This window comes from Natator depressus, chromosome 1 (assembly GCF_965152275.1).
Source record: "Natator depressus isolate rNatDep1 chromosome 1, rNatDep2.hap1, whole genome shotgun sequence".
NCBI classification, from domain to species: Eukaryota; Metazoa; Chordata; order Testudines; family Cheloniidae; genus Natator; species Natator depressus.
Genome location: NC_134234.1, coordinates 20492547 through 20520236, shown reverse-complemented (window position 1 = coordinate 20520236; position 27690 = coordinate 20492547). Strand labels below are relative to the sequence as shown.

General features: G+C 43.5%; 1 protein-coding gene across 3 annotated transcripts in view; it reads left to right on the top strand.

Annotated features, from left to right (window-relative positions):
• Positions 1-26843, top strand: part of PRCP (prolylcarboxypeptidase) — a 59500-nt gene extending 32657 nt beyond the window's left edge. The window contains exons 2-9 of one of the 3 annotated variants that reach the window (XM_074955694.1): positions 4573-4713; positions 7480-7581; positions 8008-8189; positions 10636-10793; positions 12324-12496; positions 16182-16346; positions 17377-17564; positions 23157-26843. In XM_074955694.1, coding sequence (XP_074811795.1) covers positions 4573-4713; positions 7480-7581; positions 8008-8189; positions 10636-10793; positions 12324-12496; positions 16182-16346; positions 17377-17564; positions 23157-23361 — 1314 coding nt within the window. In that variant the 3' untranslated portion in view covers positions 23362-26843. Of the gene's footprint in view, positions 1-4572; positions 4716-4739; positions 5019-7479; positions 7582-8007; positions 8190-10635; positions 10794-12323; positions 12497-16181; positions 16347-17376; positions 17565-23156 lie in introns of those variants that run through there. The other 2 variants (XM_074955711.1, XM_074955703.1) reach the window with 2 other exon arrangements.
• Positions 26844-27690: the final 847 nt, after the last annotated feature.

Below are 27690 nucleotides of genomic sequence, written 5' to 3'. Positions count from 1 at the left end.
AAATCTAGTTAATAAACTCTCAGGCAAGGACCGTGTCTCTCTGTTTTCCATGTCTGTAAGGTAAAATGCACACACATAGCATTATTATGAATAGTAGAATGGGCCTGAGGCACAGAGGATCTGAACTTCCTCTACGTTCAGTGCTGCTAAGGCCCATCTCTAATAACAGCACCCCCAAAAGTGAGTGCGGCAAAATACTTTTTGCGAACTTGTTAGGTTTTGAAAATAAACCATTTTAAAATGTCTATTTTTTTTTTTTTTTAAAGTTCAAATCCTGTTCTTTGGCCCAAGCAAAGCCTGGAGTCTTATCCCATTCCCTGTTTGTACGTACCAACCTCTTAAAAAGTGTACGCACAAGGCCATGCAGTTTTGCTATCTTGATTGGAATATCTGGGTTCTGGTAGTCAGGAATTAGGCTCAGCGTTTGAGCTGCATGGGGAAGTTTGCACAGCAGCTGCTCATGCTACACACGGCTTGATCTAGTACTGAGATGCCTCTTTTCCGTGAGCACTAAATCCACTTGCAGATGTTTGCAGAACAAAGGCCGTGTTAAAAGAGCCCAGGTTTTATGGGGCACATGAGGGACTGTAGAGGCTGTATGTTAACGACAGAAGGCAGCAGGCACAGATGTTCATTCCAGCAGATGTCAGGCTTCTACCAGCAGCACGCCATGAGCTACTGCCAATGTCTTTGTTCTACTGGTCTGGCAGGGAGACTGACAGAGAGAGATGAAGCAAAGATGCTGCTCTCTCCTAGAATAATTCAGTGATATCCAGCAACAGGCTACCCTCACTCCCAGGGTGGAAGCACCAAACACTGGTTTCTAAAGCAAAAGTGATGATGTTTTAAGACTTGGCTGTGATTTGGAAACTTACTGAAACAGCTACTTCAGAATAGTTACCTTGAGATAAGCCCCCCTGTGGACACTCTTATACCAAAATAAGAATGTCCACATAAGGAGATATTCCAGGATAGCTATTTTGGTAAACTTCCCAGCAGGGGTGGCGCCAGCCTCTTCCGGGTGGGGGCGCTGAGGTGGACTAGACAGAAAATTGGGGAAGGGGCTGCGCTATACATTTTGTGTGCACACATGGGAGCACTGAGGCTCCCCTGTGCCCAAGCTGGGCCTTGGGAGAGCATGAGGGCTCTGGCCCCTTGCTGCCTCTTCACAGGAAGGGTCCCTGAGCCACCCTGGGCTCCGGACCTGGGGCTCAAGGTCAGCCCCGCACACCTCACGTTGCCCGCCGCCCTGAGGCACAGCTCTGCTCAGTTTCTGGCAGCCCTCGGACAGCCATGGCAGTGGGACCGGACCCCTCACAACATCTGATGGCTCCTGCCTGCCCTGCTCACAACAGCAGCAGCATCCCCTGTGCTCCCAACCATGCGCTGCTTCATCGTGTGCCATCTCCTCTTTGCAGGATGCCTGCCCATCTGGGACTCATTCCCCCACCCACGCTCCCTCTGTTCGGGGCTCTCCACCCCTAGTCCGTGCCCCCTATTCCCTTAACCATGCCTTAATCATGTGCTCGATATGTCACCCTTACTTCTCCACTTCTGCTGCTGGCTGTGGCTCCGCCTTCAGAGCTCGGTGCCCAGCCAGCAGCCATCGCACTCCCTGCTCTGCCTTCAGAGCCAGGCCCTGCCATGCCACCTTTACCTCTGTGTGACGTTTGACCTTTGCACTGGGAAGGGTGGCTACGGGGGGGGGGGGCGGGGGGCTAAGGGCCCTGCAAACCCTCCCCCCAGCATTGCCCTGCTTCCTAGTGTAGACAGGCTCGCCAAGGGGTGGGGGGAAGGACGTGTGTAAACATTTGTGTGTGTAAAGTAGCATAAATGAAGGCTGAAAATTTCACCTTTGTAATCCAGGGTAAATTTGCAACAAGGTTCCAAATAGGGCCCTACCAAATTCAGGGTCCATTTTGGTCAATTTCATGGTCATAGGTTTTTAAAAATTGTAAATTTCATGATTTCAGCTATTTAAATCTGAAATTTCATGGTGGTGTCATTGTAGGGATCATGACTCAAAAAGGAATTGGCGCGGGGGGGGTCGCAAGGTTATTGTAGAGGGGGTTGCAGTACTGTTAGACTTACTTCTGCACTGTTGTTGGTAGCGCTGCCTTCAGAGCTGGGCAGGTGGAGAGCGGTGGCTACTGGCGGGTGCCCAGCTCTGAAGGCAGAGCCGCCGCCAGCAGCAGCGCAGAAGGAAGGATGGCATGGTATAGTATTGCCTCCCTTACTTCTGTGCTGCTGTCTGCAGAGCTGGGCCTTCAGTCATCAGCTGCCACTCTCCGTCCACCTGGCTCTGAAGGCAGCAGCGCAGAAATACGGTGGCATGGTATGGTATTGCCACGCTTCCTTCTTTGCTGCTGCTGGTGGGGTGCTGCTCTGAAGGCAGCACAGAAGTAAGGGTGGCAATACTATTGACCTAACTTTGCGGTCCCTCTCTTTTGGGTCAGGACCCCCAATTTGAGAAATGCTGGTCTCCCCCGTGAAATCTGGTCTGTACAGGGTAAAAGCACACACAAGACCAGATTTCACAATCTGAGATGTGTTTTTCATGGATTTGAAGTTGGTAGGGCCCCAGTTATAAAGCTAATATTACTGCTGTTTTATGTAGAAAAACACCTCCCCCCCCCCCCCCATGGAAAATTTAGATAAAAATGGGAGGAAAGTTTTAGTGAAAACATTCAGTGGAAAATTTCAACTCTTAAACAGAAATGAAAACTTTACCATTTTTCAGCTGTATACTGTTGAAAACCAAAAATATTTTAGCTAGGAAAACTTCAGTTTTGGGTTTTCGGTATTTCATCAAATATGTTCTAGGAAACATAATTCCTTGAAAATGTTTCCATTTAGTTGAAAAAACTACTTTGTATTTTCCCCACCACACCTCTCCATAAAAACAAAAAACTGACAGAAAACTTTTGACCAGCACTACCATTTGTCCCCTCACTCTTCTACCTTCCATCTTGCCCCATTTGTTTATTTCATACAGCTATCCTGTCTTAGTCATTACCCTAACAGCATCCCAAGATGTGACCCTAACAGCATCCCAGTGCAAGAGGGCAAGGGGTTTACTGGTATCTGGTAGTGAGTTTCAGCTGGCCTGACCAGTGTACCCCAATTCATTAATGTCATAAATTGTATCTGATAGGCGTCACGTAAGGTATCATTGAAAAACTAATAACGTGCTGATCATTAATAGTCTTGCTTGGGGTAGGTACGGTAAATGCCCAAGGGACCATACAAATAATGAAGGAAATGCAAAACTAAAATATGTTTACCGGACAAGTCTGGGGACTGGGTAAACAGGTTTCTCCCAGACAAAGGACAAGCCAGCACTTCCAGCCAGGTGTCATCAGCCAATTAGTATCACATCAGGTGGCCATTAATTTGCACCGGAGGGGGCAGGAACAGATCAATATACATTTTAGCAAATACCATCAGGAAAGAAACTAGCATGGAACTTCCTTTATCACCAGACCCCATGTCTCCTTCCTCACGGTTTGAATGAACTTTATTTTGGGGAGTAACCTTCAGAAGAATCCATTTCAAAGATTCACTGGTCTATACAAGAACTTGGGGTATTTTGTCTTTGGGGAGAGATTTTGACTGGGTGGGAGGAGTCAGCCATCACGCTCTTTGAGCGTGCAGTAAGAATCTTACCTTGAATCAAGACTGTAGTTTTGTTAAGTCTTAGTCTCTAGAAATCATTTTTCACCTTTATTTGCTTGTGACTATTTCTAACGGTATTCTTAATACTTGAACTCACTTGAAATCCTACCTCCTTTTGTTAATAAACTTGTTTTACTTTTAATCTACACCAACCCAGTGTTTGAATTAAAGTGATACAACTGTGAATTTTGTCTCTTTAGAGGAACGAGCGAACCTTGTTATTCCTCTGAATGGTCCAGGAGAGGGCTGGACATTAAAGAGCACGTGGTTTTGGGAAATCTTGGGACTGGGAGCGTTGGAGTCACTGGGCTAATAGTAACAATCTTGGGAGATACCAGTGTGTGGCTGGGCTGTAACAAGCAGATGGCTGGCATCAGAGTGCTGAGTCGGAGTTGCTTAATACACAGATGCTCAGTGTGTGCTTGTCTGCTGGGTGTTGCTGTCCAGGCTGTGAGCCACAGCAGCAGAGCATTTAAGGCCCCCTGGGTGACAGGGCAGGCTGTGACGCAATCCAAACTAGTGAGTGGTTGTACCCCAGAACGTGACACAAGACTGTAAGCAATATGGGACAAAGACTGTGTTTTTACTGCATTTGGAGAGCATACTCCTGGAGAGCATCGCCTTTAAATATGATGCTATTAAAACTGCATGTGTCTTTTGTAACTGAGATTAAATTTCACTTCCGTCTTGAGTGTACAGCCTTTATCCAGCCCTGGTTAACTGTCTCTTGGAGAGGAAAAACTTTAAATCAGTTTCAGTGTGTTAGAGTCAAAGAATCCTGGGTTACATTATGTTTTTCAACCTTGGTGAATCTCATCTTGAATATCAACACTTTCACTCCTTGACCCTATTAGACCTTTCTGAAGCTATTTGTTTTTTTTTTGTTCATTCCCACAGATTGATCATTTTGGATTTGATCAAGATCTTACATTCCAGCAGCGGTACCTCGTAGCAGATCAGCATTGGAGAAAAGACAATGGATCGATTCTCTTCTACACTGGCAATGAAGGCGATATCACCTGGTTTTGCAATAATACGGTGTATATAAAATAGATTTTTGTTCTCTAATATTGCTCTTACTTTACAATGTGGCATATTAGTGGGAGACCACATCGGAATACGTATTTTAAAATCCAAGTCTGCAGTAATTTTGATTAAAATAATAGTGTTCCTTGAGGAACAGTGAGCTAAAAGAATAAACAAAATAAGAGTTTAGGGCCTGATTCAAAGCCCATTGAAGTAAATGGAAATACTTCCATTGATTTCAAAGAGTTGTCAATCAGATCCTGAGAGGAAGGATGATATTGTGGTTGAGACACTGGACTGGTTGTCAGGAGATTTTGGTAAGTCACCTCACATCATGTTGCTTTAGATTCCTCATCTGCCCTCTAGGGGAGTAGAGTCTAGATTCATGGACGTGGTCTGATAGTAAGTTGATGATCACCATAGGAAAGTCTATTATACATAATAATAGTAACTGAACATCCGTGCTGTCACACAGACATGGTAGTTGGGCCAAGTAATCCTCTTTCAGTGCACTCCATACAAGCAATGAAATTGTTGCATGTAAATTAACTTTAGAATTAGGCTGTGATTGTGATATATCAGAGGTAACTCAACCAATATCTAGGTCTGTCACGATGGCATAGATACATGCCTTGCTGCTGCTTGGGTATAATTCCTCAAGTCAAAATGTCTGAGAACTTAAAAATGGGATGGTAACGGATTTCAAATCCCAGTGGTGATAGAACCTGGAGATGTTTTGAATAAAAAGAGCTTTCAGCCATGCTTGTAACTATTTCCATCACTTCACACTGACTCAACAGATAATCTAGACTTCAGTCTGTCACACCTCAGAGTAACGTTCTTGGAATCTTATATAGATTATAGACAGGGCTTATTTTTAGTAATTTTTTAGTTTTATGTAGATATCCAAAAACCGGGTGTGGGGGAGGGGGAAGGGTTGGGGACCTTCTCTTTGTGTATGCTGCAATATATACATTACTCATTACAGTAGTAAGAACAACAGGAGTACTTGTGGCACCTTAGAGACTAACAAATTTGAGCATAAGCTTTCGTGGGCTATGGTCTCTAAGATGCCACAAGTCCTCCTGTTCTTTTTGCGGATACAGACGAGCACAGCTGCTACTCTGAAACCTGGCTTAACAGTAGTATATGCCGTAGCATCTTTAGCACGCAGAAGCAGGGACTACATGGACCACTTAATGCACAACATGTGGCTGTGCTTGATAAATCACACCCCTGTTGTATGCGTTACTGCTCCATGTGGACAAGCTCCTAGATACAAGTAACCAGTTCCAGTGTTGTTCTGGTGTTCCCTGGATGAACGCTGATTTCAGGGGGTTATTTATGTCAGGGATGTCTTACTGGTTTTTGAGTAGCAGCTGTTAGTCTGTATCCGCAAAAAGAAAAGGAGGACTTGTGGCACCTTAGAGACTAACAAGTTTATTTGAGCATAAGCTTTCGTGAGCTACAGCTCACTTCATCGGATGCGAATTGCGACTTTTAGGTCTGTAATCGAGTGACCAGAGAGATTGAAGTGTTCTCCGACCAGTTTTTGAATGTGATAATTCTTGACGTCCGATTTGTGTCCATTTATTCTTTTACATAGAGACTGTCTGGTTTGGCCAGTGTACATGGCAGAGGGGCATTGCAGGCACATGATGGCATATATCACATTGGTAGATATATCCTTGCAACAAAGCCACACTGTCAGAGGCTCGTTCACCTGCACACCTACCAATGTGATATATGCCATCATGTGCCAGCAATGCCCCTCTGCCATGTACACTGGCCAAACCAGACAGTCTCTACGTAAAAAAATTACGATTACAGACCTAAAAGTTGCAATTCTTCAACAAAAAAAACTTCAAAAACAGACTCCAACGAGAGACTGCTGAATTGGAATTAATTTACAAAATGGACACCATTACACTAGGCTTGAATAAAGACTGGGAGTGGATGTGTCATTACACAAAGTAAAACTATTTTCCCATGTTTATTTCTCTCCACCCCTCCCCACCCCCGGCTACTGTTCCTCACACGTTCTTGTCAACTGCTGGAAATGGCCCACCTTGATTATCACTACAAAAGGTTTTTTTCCCTCTCCTGCTGGTAATAGCTCACCTTACCTGATCACTCTTGTTAGTGTATATGGTAACACCCATTGTTTCATGTTCTCTGTGTATATAAATCTCCCCACTGTATTTTCCACCGAATGCATCTGATGAAGTGAGCTGTAGCTCACGAAAGCTTATGCTCAAATAAATTTTAGTCTCTAAGGTGCCACAAGTACTCCTTTTCTTTTTATTGGTTTTTATCAGTTAAAACCGTAACTAGAAGCCCTATTTATATAGTGTTTGCCGCAAAATGACGTTGATGTCACCTGTAGCTTAATCAGAATCCTGAGATGTGTATAAGCTTTATTCATAGATTTCCCATGAGCCACATCCTTTTTGCAGTTATGGCAGCATTTCCTGAACTGGCTCTGGCACAATAATGCCACTTCCCCTCACCTGAGATGTTTCTCTTTTTGTGTACCCACTTGCCCCTTGCAGAAATTTGGCCCTGTGAATATTTTCAGTGATTTACTAAGCCTCCATTACATTCTGTAACTGTCTAGTTCTCTTTACTTTTACTATCCTTAGACAACAGTTGAGTGACTAGTAACTGAGTCAGTGGCATCTTCCCTATTGAAGAGTATGAGTTTAATGGGTATATTTAAATGAAAGTGCATAATAATTCAGTGTCTGCTCATTGTTTTAAATGCTCCTCCCCCCACAGGGTTTTATGTGGGATGTGGCGGAAGAGCTTAATGCCATGTTAATATTTGCTGAACACCGATACTATGGAGAATCCTTGCCCTTCGGAAACAAGTCTTACAGCGTAAGTGCCTTTTTCCACTCTGATCACCCACTGGTTTCAAAGCTGTTGAGAAGAACTGGCTGTTTCCTTTCTCCTTAAAATTCTTCTTTGCTAGTGTAAATTCTGCTGGCTTGACTCATGTGAGTAACCCTGTTGACTACATAGTAACTACTTGCATGAGTAAGGGGACGTGGATTTGGCTCCATGTTTACTAGTATTTGCGGCAGGAGAGTCACATTTTCTATAACTATTGATTCTGTACAGTTGCTTTCAAAAGCCTCTAGGGATTTCCAGAATTACAAGCTACACTTGCAGAGATCAATTCACCTGTTGCCCAAATGTAGTCACCTCTGGTGTGATCCTCAGCAGCTCACAAATTGCAAATGGAAAAACAAAGATTGGTGTTTGAAAATCTGTCCCATACTATATAACATGTTCTTGTTTCAGGATTCCAAACATCTGAATTACCTGACGTCGGAACAAGCTCTGGCAGACTTTGCGATACTAATTCAGAACCTAAAGGAGACAATCCCAGGAGCCCTAAGTGCCCCTGTGATTGCCATAGGGGGATCCTATGGAGGGATGCTTGCAGCCTGGTTTAGAATGAAATACCCTCATGTGGTGATTGGGTAAGTGCAGTTGCTGTGCTTAAACACAGATCAGTAATGACACACAAAAAATGACCTGGAAATAGAGGGATTGGTTAGGAAGATCTAATCCTTCTTTGCATTTATAATTTGCATTTAGAGCTATGAATATTGTGGAGGCACTCTTGAAGGCTTAGTTAAGATTGGGTTAAATTTTTCATCTAAAACAGGGATTCAACTTCTTTGTTATTGACTGAAGAATAAAGTATCTCTTCCGAAATTTAAAGAACAGAATCTAGCAGTTGGTAGTAGTAGGCACCCTTCAGCCTTGAGAGGCCATGGGTATGCACCCCTGAGTGGTAAAGAATTCACTCAGTTGGTTTTATGGCAGCTGTAGCTGAAGACACCCACTTGAGAGAGACAATCTCTGCTGCATCTGTCACATTTGAAGGTGATGTTTCAACCCTTTGGGCTCTGCCTTCTGCGAGCTCTTTTCTCCTCTGCTAGGCTGGACGGCTTCCTCTCGTAACTCCGGAGGCCTTTAAGCTCTTGTTTCCAAAGGCTGCGGTCCTGAGTATGATCTTCCCAGTTGTCCACATCCAGGTCCGTTTCTTTGAGGTCTCGCTTGCACACACCCTTGAAAGCAATTTTGGACGCCCTTTGGGTCTTTTTCCAGATGCCACTTCACCATAGAGGATGCCCTTTGGGATGTGCCCATCATTCATTCGGCACACGTGTCCAAGCCAGCGGAGGCATCTCTGTTTGAGGAGTATTTGCATGCTGGGTATGCTGGCCTGTTTGAGCACCTCAGTGTTGGTGACTCTGTCCCTCCAAGAGATTCCAAAGATTCGACGGAGGCAACGTATATGAAAGCTGGCAGCTAGTGTTGACTTTTTTCTGAGGATTTTCAAGTAAACCTGTTAATTAAGTTATAATTACTTTTAAATGATCCCATTTAAGAAAATTGACTTTTTGAGTCTCCTGATCTTTTCAGGCTCCGTTGTCCTTAAAAGTTGCAGGTGGCGGAAAGTCAACCATTTATCTGTGATAACATTTTGTCTCTCTCTGGGGTGAGGTAACTTTTAAAATTTATTAACAAAACTTAAAAAGTGATTGGGATTTTTGGCATAACCAAAAAGTCTTATTCAATGAATATCTGACCAATAGCAATGTGTTTTACAATGGCTGTTTTCGTTCCTTCACGCAGCAAATGTAGTTGAGCGTGGGAATCTCCTCGCCCCTGAAGGCTTAAAGTGCAGGCAAGCTTTCCTAGGCTGGTTAGGACTTCATATGGGACAGGCCAAGTTTGGGACACTTCACTTGGCGGCCCCCTTTTTTCCGAAGGTCAGGTAGAGAGAAGTACAAAGAGTCGCACTAGGATGAAAACTCAACACCTCTGTTTATATTCCTCTTCTCATCATGAGGAAAGAGAGCAGCTCCAGGATAAACTATGGTGTTGGAGGGTAAGGGTTTCCCACAATGTCACTGTGAACATAAGCTCTCTTCTTGGTGTCTAGAAGAAAGAGAAGCTCCTCTATATGCCCTCCAAATGCCTGAGCCAGCCTTATCACCCTCCAGCAAACGTGCAAGGGAATTAGTAGAGTTGTTTGTAACTTATGTGGTCTTTGCCTTGGCAAGCAGACTGCCCAGCTGTCCCAAGAATTGACTACTGGATGCTCTTTCCTTGGGCAACTTCACAGTTCATCATGGGAAAGTTATTTTGGTGACTTTGCTTTGTAGCATCTGAGGCTCTCCTGCCACAAAGCCAGCATCCATAGCCTTCTGTGGCTTTTATGACCGAGGCAGCCACTGCTATTTTGTATTGTATCAGACCCTGTATAGGATTACTGTATAGCTGTTGGCAAAGGATTGTCTTGTGGTTACGGCACTGGCTATGACTTGGGAGCTCTGGGTTCAGTCCCAGTTCCACAAGTGACTTTCCATGTGACCTTGGGCAGGTCACTTAGCCTCTCTGTGCCCCAGAGTCCCATCTGTAATATAGGAATAATAATTCTACCACCCTTTGTCTGCCTTGTTTGTTTAGACAGTAAGGTCTCTGGGGCACAGACTGTCTCTTTAGTGTGTGTGTGTGTGTGTGTGTGTGTGTGTGTGTGTATGGTGCCTAGTACACAGTAGTGTCTAGAGACCTCAGTTGGGGTCTCTAGACACTACTGTACAAATAAATATAAACATGGACTAAGAGCTGCAAAATTTTTAAAAATGTTTGAACTAGCATCTGACATGGCTAAAACTTCTACTTGTTTTGCACTCCATCTTGTGGAATATTTTTGCAAATGTATGTATTGTTCATGTAATTCTCAGTCAAGAATGTCACAGCTAAATTATAAACACCTATTTTTAGAAGTTTTTAATTAGAAGACAGCAGCTGTGAGGAAAGTGTTGCCATGAGGACAAAGATTCATTTTTTTAGAGGTGCTAGATGCACATGTTTCACCAAACGATCTTGTCTTTCTGTTTCCATCCACAGAGCTCTTGCAGCCTCTGCCCCAATCTGGCAGTTTGAGGATTTGGTACCCTGTGGCATTTTCTACACTATTGTGACAAATGATTTCAAAAAGAGCGGGCAGTGCTGCTCAGAGAGCATCTTGAATTCCTGGGGGGCCATTAACCGTGTCTCCTCCACAGGTAGGCAGTTGGCAAGACCTTTCAGGAATCATGCTTTTCGAAGGATCGCAAAGTTCAAGCAATTTGCTTAAAGAGAATCATTGTAAATTTTGAAATTGCACAAAGTGTGAGTGATTGTCTCGTGTATAACTAATTTTTTTTAAACATAGCCTTCATCAGCTATTATGGATTAGCTTTTACATTTAAAAAATGAACTTTTTAAATGAGACCATTTGGAGTTGACTTTGAAGGTGGAATCGGACACAGGTTGAAGATGCTATCTTACCACATGAAAACAGGAGACCTTTATTAAAATAAACGACTACAGACCAAAAAAACCCCCCAAAACCAACAACAGATTTCCACGCTGCTTGAGTTCTAGCTTTATCTACCTTTTTTTCCAGGGCCACACCTTGCAATGGCCTAACATAGTCCATGATACGTCTGCATGCTCAGTACTGTAGCTAGTTTTTCAAAGTAAATAACTAGGTTGTTTAAAAATGACTACAAAATAGCAGACCTTAGTCTAGATCTAGAGAGTTCAGCCATTTCCTCTGTCTGGGAATGGGTAAAAGAAAAGAGGCTAGCTACGACTGAAATGCTATTTCTGCAGTCCCTTGGTATCAACCTTTCAAAAAGGGGAAGGTAACTTAAAAATAGACCTTGCTGATGGCATAGCATATGGTTTGTACAAGTTTTATAGAGTGGTTTAAAATCCAGGTCCAAACCTCCCTGACCACTGGGAAAACTTCAGATCTGGAGTTGGTTCCATATCATAACTTAAGGAATCTCTATCATGTTCCATCCTGGTGCAAACTAGGAAGGAATGAGAAAAGGTGAAGGGAGGAGGATGGGAAAGCAGATCTTAAAGGTAGTCTGTTTGGTTTTGTTTTTAAACTAGCTTAAAAATAAACAGGAAAGGAGGAAGGGAAAATCTTAATTGGCCGTTGCACTATTTATCATTTAGCACTAGGGGGGAGAGATCAGATGGGATTGCAGCCTACCTAGAGCACGGGGATTTTAAAATGTATTTTTGTGTTCTAGTTCAGGACCCCACTAGAGATACCAGTATTCTAAGTTAGTTTGTAGAAATGGGAAGCTGAGTCAGGGATTCTTAACCAGTCAAAACAAGGGAGAGAAGGGCAAGCAGAGTCCTGTGAGTTATCTAGTGACAGCTCTCATACGTTCAACCAGTAGGTTTGATGTTTCCTTTCAGAAAAGAAAGGCTTGCTGTGTGGTGGTCGTGATGATATATCAGACACCATGTTCTCCAAACACCAACCAGATTTACATTAACCTAATGTGCTTGATATGCACTATCCATGTACCTCTGAGTAATACAAATACTTGCTGGACCAGATTCTGCTCTCAGGAATGCTTGTGTACACGTGAAGAAACTTCAGTGGATTAATTACACTGAGGGAAGGGAAAAGGGTAAGAGAGAAGCTGTGCTAACAGGGGCATGTTTCGGGTCCTCACCATCCATAGCCTTTATGATGTATGACTGACTCCAGGGACATTAACCCCTAATTTGTATGTTTTCTTGCTTAGATGAAGGTTTGAAGTGGCTTTCCAGTGCATTTCACTTATGTAGCCCATTAAAAAGCAAGCAAGATGTTGCTGTGTTGAAAGCTTGGCTAAGTGAAACATGGGTAAATTTGGCAATGGTGAACTATCCGTATAAAGCTGACTTCTTACAGCCCCTGCCAGCTTGGCCTATTCAGGTAAATGAATGTCTACATCTTCTATAACTGGATTCAGCTTTAGGCTGGGACAAGCTAATTTACTGCAAATTGCTGCTTTTAAAAAGTTAAGAAAATCCACATGATCTAGGACAGGGGTGGGCAAACTACGGCTTGCGGGCTGCATCCGGCCTGCCAGCTGTTTTATTCTTCCCCATCGATATCCTGCTGGGGAGCGGGGTCCGGGGCTTGTCCCACTCCGGTGCTCTAGCTGGGGAGCAGGGTCAGGGGCCACTCCACAGCTCCCAGAAGCAGTGGCATGGCCCCATCTCCGGCCCCTACACGTAGGGGCAGCCAGGGGCCTCCGCTCTGCATGCTGCCCCTGCTCCAAGTGCCACCCCGTGGACGGGGCAGCATGCAGAGCCGCTTGAGGTAAACGCCGCCGGGAGTTTGCACCTGTTTCATCATCTTGTTGGAAAGTTGCTATCGGTCTTTACTTCCCCTTGGCCCTCCTCCTTATTCATACCTTCATCTGCTAGGACCTCAGCTGTTGCCTTTCCCTCTTATGATCTTACCATATCCCTCTGGTCTTTAAAAGCCCAAAGTGCTGGAACTAGACTGTTTTTGCAGCTGTGTTCTGACCTCCTGCCTGCAGCTCTCCACATCCTCTGCCTTATTTGCTAGCCCACTTATTTGGAATGCTCCTTGCCTCTGAGCCACTTCTTCTTGGTCTTGCCTGCCTCTACTCTGTTAGCCCCTCAATGAGTTCCTTTGAGATACTATGAATTACCAATGAAGTGCAGTAGGTAAAATTAAAAGAAATAGTCAATACCAGTGTTATCTTCCATTAAACATAAATTCTGAACAGACAAACTGTTGATCTCCTTTAGTCAGCAGTCTTGGTTTTATATGCCACATAAGGGATTGATCCTGTTGGAAAAATCTTGCTAATGTGAGCAATGTGGCTTATTTGAATGGGACTAGTACACACCCGAGGACTTCTGCTCATACTGAGTAGTCCCTTAGGAATGCTCCCCTGGATTTGAGCATGAGGTACTACTCTGGGTGAGCAAGGAAAGCAGAATCTGGAGGTGAGTAAAGGATTTGCTGAATTGTGCTTCAGTGTGGTTTTCTGTCATGTCCTCGCACTGTGTATTGTCATGTTGTGTGTATAGGTGGGCTTGACTTGCTCTGGCTTGTTAACAAAAGCTGAAACATGCATACAAAAATAACCATAGACTTGACTGGTGGAAGGGAAAAGAAAGGAAAGGGAGGGAGAATGGAAATTCACCTGTCCTTTGCTGCTCTCCCATCAGCATAAATACCCTCAGTTCAATTTCAGTCTCTTGTCTGTCTAAATGCCGCTTGAAGGATGCCCTTTATCATCTCACTATCATCCCTGAATTTGCTGTTCTGTTACTGATAGATGGAGCTCCAAGGTTTGAGTGAGCCACAGTGACTCAGTAAGATATGAAATAGAAAATCCTTCCTTCTGTTTGTCTTGGCACTTCTAATGTATGCGGCCTCTCTGGGTGGTTTAAGCTGTTTAGGTACCGTCTATCAAATGTGAGCTCTAATGACAAAACTAATGTGATTAGCTGAGTGAGAGTGAGAAGGGTATTGAGAGTTTAGTGGAAGAAAATCTGTTAGAATGTGAATATGTCTGCATAATCCTTTCTCTAGTGTGGGCGGATGGTGCCCTCTGAGAAGTGATTGGTCTCTCAGCCTCCACCCTGATGCTTGATCTACAGAAGTAGGGTTGTCTGCAGCTCTTTAGACTCTCATCTTTACCTTCTGCAGTGCACAAGGGCACTAGCGAGTGAATTTTCAGAGCCTTTAACTGCTCAGAGGCAGAGCTGGTTAGTGAACTAGCCAGTGCTTCCTTTGTAATGAAATTGGTCAAGCAATTAGATGCTGGGTCTCAAGAAATTTTTTTTACATTCATAACTGATGCAACAAGCCCAGAGGTGCCAGGGCTATGAACTGCCAAGTCTAGGGGTGTCAGGGCTCAGCCTGGAAAGCCCTGGCACAAATTAAGCACTGGGAACTAGCCCAGGCAGAAATGATGATGGCAGAACAGTTAGGCCTGGTCTTTACTAGTATGTTCTTGCCTCCTGTTAGCTAACACAAGGTAAAATCCTAGAGACGAAGCGGGAGTTAACTTCTACCTCGACCTGCTAACTTGTGTTAAAACTGCCAGGGGGCAGCCTGGAGTTGACTGTGACCTGCTCACTCACGTTAAAACTATGAGCTGCCTGAGTTCGCAGGTCACAGACAACTCTAGGCTCCCCCATAGCCCCTACTTCAACCTGCTAACTTGTGCTAAAACTGGTAACTGCCTCTTCTTCAGTTGGATTTGACCTTGTATTAGGCCCTCTGTTTAGCTAACAGAAAGCAAGAACACACCTTTCCTCCTAGTGAAGGCATAAAGTGAGCTATACTCTGCTGAGCACCAGCAACTCTCTTCTGCTTCAGGGGGAGTTAGAGGTACTCTCCATACCCTTCAGGGGGCTGGATTGCACACCTCCACCCCCCATAAGTCTGTGGGAGGAGGCTAAGGGGAGAAGAAAGTTACACAAATATCCCCTCTGAGTTTCTTCCTGATTATCTTTAGATGGAGACAGGGACAGGATTTGCACACTGCCCCCTCCCCCCGGCACACACCTATTCCTACCATGAGCTATGGAGCCTGCCCCCAAACCATGTAGATCCCAGAAGGTCTGCAGGTGACCAGAACTGTTTGCACCAGCATCCGTGTGACTTCACAACGGCTCTAGAGTCCTGGTGCATCTCCCCCAGTCCCTGGCAGGAGCCGCACTAACAGAGATTCCCATGGCCACCCATGGACTGGGTTGGAGACTGGGTTCTGATGGATGTACCCTGGCCCTCCCCACACTTACCATTGGGATGCTCAGTCTCTGCCCTTCCTCATGTAGGTCCAAGACTTACTGAGAGCCCTCCACAGATCAGGAGATAAGAAGGGAGCTCTGCTCAGGAATCAGCTGCCACATACCTCTTCTGTTTGGGAATGTGTGGAGGCAGATCATGGTGTGATGTGGCCCAGGATTTAACCCTGAGCTACCAACCAAACCCAGCGTTGATTTAATTCTCCCAGCAGCACAGTGCCTCCTTCCAACAGGTTTTCCAGAGCTAAAGAAATAACAAAACTGCTAGAGTGCTTAAAAACAGTATCACTTTAAAAATGAGAAACTTCCCAATTTATGTTGATTTATTATTTATATTACAGTAGCACCTAGAAGCCCCAGCCATGGATTGGAGCCCCATTGTGCTAGATGCAATGAATTTACATTTTTAGGAGACATTTTTCATCCAAAAGGAACTCCAAATTATTTATTAACTTTGCTAACTAATTATGAAGCATAAGCAATTTTTATAAAGCAAGGGAATTGGATGCAGAAACCTCTAATGCAATATTAAGCTTGTACAGCTGAAATAAAATCAGGAAATTCAAAATGTTGGGTTCTAACAGCAAAATTAACTCAGCTGTACTACACGTAATAGTTTATATTTGTGTTTTTCTGATTTAATATAATTGTCTTTGTAATATATACCATAAAATTAAATAGGATGTTCAAGAAATGCTGTAGTTCGGACTGACACAACTTTCAAAAGAAAGCAGTGCACCTTACCTGACTTGTTCTCAGGTTTGGTCAGTCTGCATCAAGGGCATCATTAGAGACATTTTTCCCCCTTTCTCTTGCTATAGGTAGTTTGCAAGTTCTTGAAGAATCCCAAACTGCCAGACAAATTATTGCTACAGAATGTTTTCCAGGCAGCAAATGTCTACTACAACTACTCAGGAGCTGCATCGTGCCTTAACATGTCTCAGAGTGCCACAAGAAATCTTGGGCTGATGGGCTGGTACTATCAGGTACACACACAAACCCTTTCCAAAATGTCCAAAGTGCCAAAGCACTTTGTGAATTCTCAATTCATGCTGTCAGAATCTTTTAACTTGTGTTAATATATGGGTGCAGATCCTTGGTTGATGTAAATTAGCATACCTTCACTGAGACATCAACACAAGCTGTGCCGTTTGCACCAGCTGAGTGTCAGGCTTCATTTTTTTTAAAATCAAGCTGGTCTAGAACTCAATAGGAATGTGTCAAGGGATTATCAGTAGCTTTTGTGAACAGTCCTGGCCTTCCCAACAAAGGAGTTTGTGTTAGATGATCTCTATGAATTAGACTGTGATCTTAAAACATTACTTCAGTCTTTATCTGTGAAATTGATTAACAGAACCTGAACATTCTCTTGAGCTTGTATGTATGGTGGTGAATAGGGTGGAACCTTTTTAATGACATGAGTAATATGTCTTGCTGACCTGCAGATGTGAAGTAGGGAAAATTGTCAAGAATTAAAATAATGAAAGTTTACAGCACTTTTCATCTTTAGGGCACAAAGCCCTTGACAATGGAAGGTCGGTACCATTATCCCCATTTTAGAGGTGGGGAGACTGAGCTATATAGAGGGGAAGTGACTTGCACGAGGTCACACTGCAAGATGGTGGCAGAGCGGGGAACGGAACCCGGGGCTCCTGGGCGTTTGACGACTGGTTTAAGATTCACACCAACATTTTTATTAGAAGCAAACCATTAAGTTCCCGTAAAAAAACCATAATTTGAGTCCATGTAAATTTACAAGGGTAAATTGATTCTGGTTAATTCAGATAGAACCACTTCTGATGTGTCCTCTGGCTAGTGGTATTGAGGTCAGTGGGATAACTGGAATGGGAAAGGCAAGCAGTTTGTGGCTCAGTGTCTGCATTTTAATATGTAGCAAATATCTATTGTTATGTGAGGCATTGAAAGGAGTCCTTTACAGTACAATTATAGCCACAACTAGCATATTTAAAGTGTCCCACAGAGGCCACTATTACATTTTCCTGCTCTGCCTTCCAGGCTTGCACAGAAATGGTGATGCCCATGTGCACAGATGGTGTCAATGACATGTTTGAACCTAGGAAATGGAACTTCCATGTGTTCTCTGAAGAATGCTTCAAACTGTGGAAAGTGAAGCCTCGCCCTTCCTGGATTCCTTCTGTGTATGGAGGGAAAAACATCAGTTCACACAGTAACATCATCTTCAGGTGAGCTTATTTCTGCTTCTGTAATGATCCCCCTCCACCAGCATGGGTTGCTGGTGGGGATAGAATCCGGGGCTTTGAGCACCAAAACCACAAGCCTCTCCCACTTTTTGTTTCATCTAATGTGTAGCCATAGCCAGGAGTTCCCAGCACTCCCCAATTCTCTCCTCGGTGCTTGTGCTGCAGTTGATGGGAGTTGCATGTGCACCTCTGAAAGGTGAATTTGGCTTATGGCTTTGTGGGGCGTGGCTTTGTTTCTGTGAGGAAATGCTCTTGTCTCTCCACCTGTAAACGTGGCCATTGCCATAGTATCCCAGGATGGTAAGGCCATCTAGTTTGCCGGCTAAACTGGACCACCAACCCTTCCCCTGTAAATGGAAGTCTAAAAAACACAAACTCCAGCACCAGGAGTCTTTTGCCCAATCTGTCACCCTGAGTCACAGCCTCTGCTGTGGGCTGGAGCAACCTTCCCTCCCTCAGCTGGATGCAGGGGAGCTGCCACCCATTCTCTTTTGAAAGCCTTAGCTTGGGGCCCTGAACATGGAAGCCAGTCATGTCTCAAGCCCTCTATTCTCTTGGCCAAGGCCTGAGTCTCTTAATTTTCCTGTGGGATGTTGGCTGTCCAGCCTCACACACCTCCTTGTTGGGGTACTCCAGGAATACTGGTTGTTGCCTGCGCCTGGCTCTGCTTGTCAGCTCTGTCACCAAGTCAACATCAACTTTCCCCTTCCCAGGGTTCCTTGCCCTTCTGTCTGTCTACTAGGTCTCCTTCTGGGCCCCTTTCACCAGTTTTGTTCTCAGGCCCTTTTAGCAGAGATTCTGGGGGCCTCCTGCTTCTTTCCCAGTCTCCTCTCAGTAGAGAAACCAGTAGCCTAATCTTTTACAGCCCATCTTCTAGTCTCTGTAACATGGGGAATGATCCTCCTTTTAATAAGAAAATGTAGGGAGTATAAATATAATTTGTAGTATAGACTCCAAATCCACAAACTGGCCCTCCTTTCCTAACACATGAGACAATTCTTTCACCGAACGACTATTAATCATTGTTTCTTAAGCAGCTTTCTAGATTTCTTCCCCCCTTTATTTTTAAAGAGAGAAAGATAGGAACTCTGATAGGGAGATCAGTCTTTCTTCTTATGCAGCACACAGTGATTGCCTACAGCTTGCAGCTCCCTGAGAGACGACTTGTGCTATCGTTCAAATTGTTCAAGTTCTTTTAGAAAAGAAACTTCTTTAAACAAAAGTCAGAATTAGTCTTTTGGACCTAGTAAATAGCTGTGTATTTTAAAAGTAAGGCATCCTTGCTTGAATCAGGGATTATTCTCAGGATTTCAGCCTGTGACTTTGGTCTCTTAGCTCCAAGGCCTATTGCTTTTCTCTCTTATTGGTCTCTTGCTGTTCCTTCCCCAGCAGGGTATCTGCTCCAAAGTGTGAAACTGTGCTTTGACGGAAACTTTATTTAAATGATAAACCCCCCCCCCCACCCCCAACCCATCTAGTTTAGTTCCTGCAAATTGTAGCTTGTTCTTAATAAGATTCCATAAAATTGTACAGTATGAATCTGCTTTATAAATTGACAGATGAGCAAACAAACATATTTAAAGCATGTTTAAGCATTTATTCCAGCTCAGGGCATTTGAAACCAGAAAAGCATGAAAGCAACCAAATGAATGAAAAAGAAATGCTTTACACACAATGCTTTGGACCACAAGCTGAGCTGTTTCCCTTCGGACAGGCATATTATCAATACCATACATATATATACCATATATACACACATATACCATATATATATATATATATATATATATATATATATATATATATATGTAATATATGGTATATCTCACCTTTTATCCTGACGGGCAACAAAGAATCCCTACACCCACCATGGAGATGCAGCCCCACATGGAGTAAAATGCAACATCTGTTTAACTGCAAAGCAACTCTCACAACAGTTTTAGGACAATGAGTGAAGCATACTATATTGGAATGGAACCGTTGGGTGGATTTTCTTCAGGCCGAATGTAATTACCCAGATTGGAATTTGGCCAGGATATTGGAACTGATGTCTCTACTCCTACAAAAAATGCCCTGAGATACATAAGAAACAAAAATTGTCATGACTTCTGTCCTGACATCCAAAAGATGACACCCTTAGCAGCAGTGTCTTAGAGCACCATGCTGATGCGTCAGCATTGACTCAGAGAAATCCACAGCACCACTTCTGTAGCTCCTTGGAGAACTTCCATCAAACTCTCTCAGCTTGTGAACACTACTGAGACCATGGCCGATGTGGTATTGCTCTCTGGGAAAGTGCACCTTTATTACAACTTGAGTTTTTGTGAGCTTGGTGTTCGCAGTGACTATTTCACTCTCAGCAATTTTCATACGAGAGAGTCTTATTGGAAGCTATTCAGTTTTTCAGTTGGCATGGCATGGAAACCTTGCATCATGGTGGAAACCATACTTTAATCCCATTAACACATGGGATTGTAGAGTTTTTGTTGCGAGTGGCAAGTTTCAGAGCTGAGTGATGATGTCAGACTGTGAAGGCTCCTCCCAGCTGCTTCTCCTGGTCCCTAGGAGGGGCTGGGGGTGAGGATGACAGATGGGCCTGTTCTGAGAAAATGGGTTGGGAGCTTTCTCATAGGGATGTTTCTTTAGGGTCAAGGCTCCTTAGGAAGTTCTGTTTGTACTGTCCCTACTGGGCAGTGATGGCAGGGATAAAGAACTAATGATGGGGCTGGGAAATAGGAACTTTACAGTGGAAACTTGATTTTTTTCAAAGCCTCACCAGGATCCTTGTCGATGATGATTTGCTTTGGAACTTGTCCCTCAAGAAGCATTTGTAACCATGTAGTGAATGGAGAGGAATGGCTGACTCCTGAATATTATTTCACTTGGATAAAAATGAGTGTTTGCTTGAATTTATTCTCTTGTATTCTCAGACTCTTTACTTGCAAGATGCTCAGCAAAGCACTTAAGCTTAACTTTGAGTCTGCATTGAAGTGAATAGGACTATTCATATGCTTAAAGTTAAGCACATGCTTAACTGCCTTGGCGGATCAGGATCCGAGCACTCAGCACCTTCCAGGATAAAGCCCCTACTGAGCATTGTTTCTCAATCTCCATCAGTGCTGCCAATGCCATCACTTGGCACGTTGGCCAGAACCTTGGATGGAGCAGCCAGACTCTCCCATGAAAGCCAGGGTTGATGGTGGTTTCCTGCTGCACGCTTTAATTTCCACATGAGTGGGACCAAGAAATCCAAGTCCATGTACGTTTCGGGTCTCTCAGCAACTCAGCCTACTGTTGCTAAGGCACTGGGCTGATTCAGGTGACCTTTTGAATCAAATGCATTTTGCTTATTGTGCAGTTCTCTCTGTGTTTTTGTTTTGCAAATACAGAATGTTTTTTTCTCCCGAGCCATATTAAGATCTATTGAAATTAGAGGTACAGAGAGAGATGCAAGATTTCCTGTATTTTCCACTGAGGAAAAACAAACACTGTAATACTATAGTTCAAACGCAGTCAGTTTTTATTTGTAGTTCTTTAAGGTCAAAAGTTGGAGACAGAGACAAATGTTTTGAGTGTAATCGACTGATATTTTTATGAAACACGATGGCTGCGTGACATCAACAGACCCCTGTCCCTCTAGGCATCCGATTCTGTAATGCATCAGATTTGGCTCAGGACAGAACGTCATGAAGGTGCACAAAGTGTTCAGTGGCCTCTATGCTGACCAAGCAACAGCCTGAGATCTAACCTAACATATTTCTAGTTGCGTGACTACAGATGTAATAGAAACGTCTTTTGTGTCCCAGGAAGAGTATCTGAAAGATTTAACTTAAAACTAGCATTCTAAATAAAATAAGATAAAAGAGCCCAGGGCTATAATCCTTTTTGTTGCAGCAGTTCCCCTGATTTAAATGGGAGTGAACAAATAAGGATTACCCCCAGAGACTGCGTTTATTTGGTGTGCTGTCCAAGGTCTCTCCTTTCATCTGGAGAGATGGCACTAGAGATAACCTTGTTGAATGGAAGGGATGGGGGACAAAGTACCATAGGTTTTAGTGGACTGAGCCCAGGATTGGGAATTAGACGTTCTTAAATGCTAATCCTGATTCTGCCACTGATTTGCTGTATGGACTTGGGTAAATCACGTTGGGCCTGATCCAAAGCCCATGGAAAGCCTCCCACGATTTCATTGGGGTTTAGATTGTTGCCTGTAAGGCTTGAATTTTCAGAAGTGTCCGCTGGATGGTGTCTCTAGCTGGGCACCCAAAATTCATGGACACTTCGAAAAACTGGACCTTTCCCAGTTGACCATCTGTAAGAACAGGGAAGTTATTCCATGATTTTTGCAGAAAAGGCATTAAAATAAAGGCATAAATAAATGAATAGCTTGGTACTGAAAGTGCAGAAGGGAAAAGAAAAGATAGAAGTATATTGACATATCACTCTGCTACAGTCACTCTTATTCTGTATGGAAAAGGCAATCTGTGTGTTTGAAAAGTTTACCCATTTGAATGTGAATTTGCAACCGAAGATGGCTCAATTCCCCCAGTAACTTTAAGTGAATGTAGGCTACTTCAGTTACTGTTCAAGCTGTCGCATGTTGTTGCTGAACTCTATGAAAAAACAGCCACATTTTATCTCATGAGGAGCCGGATTTCAGTGGGGGCAGAAATGGATCCCCAAGGAGTTCATACAAATCATACTGAGCCAGCATGTGAGACCCGTACTCCCCACAGAGTGGTATGTTATTCCACAAGGAGCCCCATTCACTTTGGTAGGACTGTTCGTGGAGTAAGGTGCTATCACAGTCTGACCCGTACACTCACAGTGCTTTAAATTCTATACTCCCTGGATGAAACACACTGCATAAGAGCATTAGCAGGACACGTTGTCTGAGGTGAATGTCCCCAAGGGGGCGAAATGTGCTTAACTCACACCAGTTGCCCTAGCAGCTGAGGATCGTCTGTGCCTTGCAGGATTGGGCTGTGCATTTCTGGCCCCTATGAATCTGAAAAAAACCCTTCAAAACGTGGAGTGGATGGGTCACGAGGATAAGACACGTGATCGTCCTCCCCCCTGGCCCTGTTAGCTGTGAAAGTTAATACAGCCTCGGATTGTGAGCCAAAGCCCCCAGGACCTGCCATTGTTTGGTGGGAGTCTGTGAAAGTACAGGCCCAAGGGAGCCCTTCCGCTGGGAGAGTGGGCAGATAGTGCCATCCTGTCATTCCCTATGGCTTCTTGTCACCTCCTGGAATCAACAAGTAAGGCCCCCCTCCTTGTGTGGCAATCTAAGGTAACCTTTGCACTGAATTTTTCACTGAGTTGTTCTCTTGAGACGTTCCCTTCCGTGGCTTTTTTGTGTGGGAGGGGACAGCCTGCGCCCCAGTTGGTGGCAGAATGCTGAAGCAGAACACCACAGAGCAGGGGGACTTTGTTGTAAAATTTGGACCTATCCTGAATACTGAGCCTCTGATGAGAACAGTGGCTGCTGAGTGACCCCGAGCTTTATCACACAGGTGCTGTCACTCAGAATATTAACTGTAATCTAACGGGCTATATGGACTTTCCTTATAGCAATGGCGGATTGGACCCGTGGTCTGGAGGTGGAGTGACTCGGAACATCACAGACTCTCTCACTGCAATTGTGATCCCAGAAGGAGCTCATCACTTGGACTTGCGTGCCAGTAATCCCAGTGACCCCAAATCTGTGCTGCAAGCCCGGGCCTTGGAAGTTCAGTACATGAAGCAATGGATTGAAAAGTACAGGCATAAGCACTAAAGTGGTACTGTAATAATGGTGGTCATTATCTCCCATTGCCTTCAATGGGAGCAGGAGCAGGCCCTTATTACAGAGTTCTATTCAAAACGTTTTTTGCCCTTGCTTCCTCTCGTCCTTTACTAGCTATATGTATGGTGGCTGTCAGCCCTGTGCCTATCACTGCGGGACAGAGGAGGTGGCTGACAGTTGCGAGTCTGCTCCAACAGCAAACCTCAATCAATAAAGTACATGGCTTGAGTCATCCATGGTGGCTTGCTTTCCTGTTCTGCTACTACCAAATGCTGCATTACATCCTCTTTGCAACATGCTTGTGTGGGGCCTGATTCCTACTAGGCCACACGTATCCTCACAAAATCAGTTTCCAAAGTTACTAACGAAGTGTGTGCTTGACCAAATGCAGGGACTGCTGAACTCCATGGCAAAGCTCTCACTGATTTCAACTGGATCTCAATGCAGGGGCTGCGTCTCAGCTGGTGTAAATTGCCATAGCTCCGACAGGAGCACCAGCTGAGATCTGCCTTAGGACTTTCCCTTATCAACACAAACTGCATGTATGCTGTCTTCTATCAGACACAGACTAATTAGTTAATACTGTAACCTGAAGAGTGAGAAAGCACATCTGTTCAGTTGATAAGTAGAGGGACACCTGCTGAGTATTGCCTCCTACAGGCAAACCCTTGTCTTTAGAGACTGCTTGCAAGTCTCTCCAGGCTTTCCAGCAAGAACTTTTATTGTTTCCAACGTCCAGTTGAAAACAAAACCATGAGAGGGAGCTGAGTTTGGGTGATCCCTTGGCTTCAGACAGTTGTCGTCTCTGTACTGGAGAGTTACATGGGGATACAAACCATTCTGATATGGTGAGGGGTGGAGGAGTTATTTTAGAGTACGAACAAAACCACACTGGGATGTGATTTCATGGGCGGAAAGACTTTTAAAGCCGAATAGTAGGAATCAGCTCAATATTTTTCTTGTTTTCAGCAGTGTCTTAAGCAAGTTGTCGTATACTGTATGGTTGTTCTGTGCAGAGGAGAATAGAAACAACCAGGACTGGCCCCTGAACACACTTTTGTTGATTAATTCTCTAATTGATTGGCTGTGCACAATTTATCACTTTTCTCCCTCCCACACTGCTTCTCTTAGGTCCAGGGCCAGGCTATCTGCTGCTGCCGCCAAAGAGAAATGTGGGTATTTTCTTCCTTGTGTCTTTCCCACAAACATTTCATTTGGTTTTTGTTTTTTTTTTTCAAATCATCACTGGGAAACTTTTCCTCTAAACTCTCCTCCTAGAGAGGGAACCTGACACAGTACTTGTGCTAGCTAGATGGTATTAAATGACAAATAATTGGGGCTGGACCTTGTTTTCTTTTCCCTTTCTGAGTATTGATGAGATTCTGCATGGTCTGGTTGCTGATGGTGGTTCAATAAAGGCCTTTTAAAAATTGTTTGCAGGGCAAACTATTCAGAATGCAGCTAAACTGTTGCGACAGCATTAACCCAAAGCGTGAGGCAGTGCTCAGCAGGGCAGGTGCATTAGATGGCTTTCTGTAGGGCTTCCAAACGAGACACACTGCCCAATTCATGCAGACAGCATATTTGACATTAATAAATGGCTGAGGGAGTCCCCTCACTTTGCAGCTTTGGCTTTGTTCACACTGAAAGCCTTCTTCCAAAAGGCCCCCTTTCTAGGCTAATGGGACTAGATAATTTCATTTCAGAAAGTCTCAACACAACAAATGGACCCAAAGGTCTCTTAAAATTCCAGTTTTGTTTGTATTTCTCAGCCTAAAATACAGCATTTCTTCTTATTCCAGACAGCTTTTTACATTCCCACACAATCCAGCATTTTCTAGGAACAAAATGGATCTTATTCTGAACCTTTAATTTTTTTGATACACTCCAGTACGTCCGGTTCTCTTGTTTGACAGAGCTCTTGGCATATCCTTGCTTTTGCTCCAGTGTTCTAGGAAAGGTTGATTTGAACAAGGCGGCCTTTATGTTCAGGTTCAGCAGTCTGGACCTTTCATGCTCTGTCTTTAGCAGGTAATCACTTTGGAGCCTATAAAGAGTGAGACCAGAGAAGCATCGAAGTGCAAGGGGAAGAGCTCTTTAGAACTGGACTAAAATCTGTCAGGTGTTAGTAATCTCCATTCAGATGGGTCAATTTTCTAGCATTATGATGTAAATGTGTCCTAATCTGGGGGGGGTGTGTGTGTGTGTACGTTACAATAAAATAGTGGCCTTATTTTTTTTTGTGTTAAAAAGTTTTAGATCAAATAAAAACTAACCAAATTTCCTGCGTCCACTGCCAAACAAAAGTTAAAACTTGAAGACACAATCAATAGTATTTTAAGATGGCATCTAGGTTTATTTTTAACATACTTTATTGGAGGGCAAGGGAGAGAACTGACCAAGTAAATCTAAAAATTGGGAATGCACGAACCACTCATAATCAAGGAGAGAGAGGATAAGGGCCTAATCCAACTACTTTCATTGACTGCAGAGGGAACACTTGTCAAATCTAAAGATGAGTGAACTAAAATGTCTTGAAAATGCTTCGGTTTTCAAAAACAACTGTCTTTAAAAAAACTTTCTTTTTTCCCCTCCCCCTCCATCTCTGCTTTTTGCCATTTTCTGTGGCATTTTTGTTTTCATTTTTTAAAGGAATATTTCAAATATTTTTTTCACAATTTTATGAAAAGGCCCTTTTTTGACTCCACTCCCCAAATCTTTATATTAAAAAAATATTTCCATTAGCTCTATCCAGTCCCTCGCTCAGACTTCTAGAAGATGGTTATTGTTTCCATCTGCTGTAGGCCGAACTCATGCTGTACCATTCTTGTAGTATCTAAGGGCTTGATTCAAAGAGCCCATCGAAGTCACTGAGTCTTTCCATACACTTCAGTGTATGGATCAGGCCCTTACCACTTTTCCTAGATTTTTAACAAGGTGACCAGTGTTCTGTTCTGCTTAACAGGGCTTTCTACAGGTCTTCATCCTTATCATTGAAACTGTAGGTCCATCTATGTACTTTTTTCCCTTAAAGGATCTTTCAGACCTGGTCCAAGAATTTGTCCATTAGGGAATGACCATCAACAAAGACAGACTACCTCATTTTGAAATGTAACTTTCCCTGCTTATGTCATGCACGTTAAACTATCAAGAGCCATGATAGGATTGTTACTTTCTATGCTCAGCTGTATCATGATAGGACCATATTTCATGCCCTTCAAGAAGATATTCCCAGATACATTAGATACACTTTTGTTCTCCATGTGTATTGTGAATTCTTTTGTTTTAAGTATATGTTGCCTTTTTGGGGAAAAATGCATAAAATAAAGCAAATTTAAATTTGTATGTGTAGCACTGATGACGTGAATAAAAAACCAGTAACAATGGATCTTACAGCTAGAAGATTTTGAAATTGAAATCTGTATGACAAAAATATGCTGTAACAAGTATTAAAGATAAATAAATGTGAATTTCTGGAAGTTGCTTGTTTCATTTTTAAAGTAAGGAGATTGCTGATATTAGACAGATGTTGGGGTCTGTTAGCATTTCTGTAAGTAAGTTTTTCTACTTTATGCTTGAGCCACAGATGGGGAATGTGAGCTAAATATGCCACTGTTAAGTTACCACTGCTTTGTAATATCCAAGGGGTCAGGTGTTCAGATGCCCCATGCTGGTTCAAATAAGAAAGCTGTTTTAACTCTTCAGTGCTTGGGGGATTTGATGGCTCAGGAGCTTGGTAATGGGCAAATAACCCTTTCTTCTCTAGCCTGCTGGTTTGAATCTAGCTCAGGTGAGTAGTATTTGAAAGTTGCTATCTGATTCCTGGTTTTTGTTAGTCTCAGTCCAGGCCCCACCAGACAAATGTCTGCTCACATTTCTACACTGATATGAGGGCCATGTAAGTATCTAGATAGACAAGCATCATGGAAACCACTGGTATCCTTGGCAGTAATTGACAGTCCCAAAAGGTGAAGGTTAGATAGGACTAAGCAGACTGAAATGCGAAAGTTTGAACAGCTGCTGTCTACAGTATACTATGCTCCTAGGAAATGTTAAATACTTAGACCAGTGGTTTTCAACCTGTGGTCTGCGGACCCCTGGGTGTCCTGCAGATTATGTCTAAGATTTCCAAAGGGGTCTGCATTTCCATTTGAATTATTTTAGGGGTCCACAAATGAAAAAAAGTTGAAAACCACTGACCTAGATCTCTAATACAGTCAAACATGCATTGTCAGAGAGGTTACCAAAAATATCTAAACTCCATCTCGTGGAGAAGCTATCCTGGCTGTGACACTTTACCTCAAAGTAGCACCCTGGAAC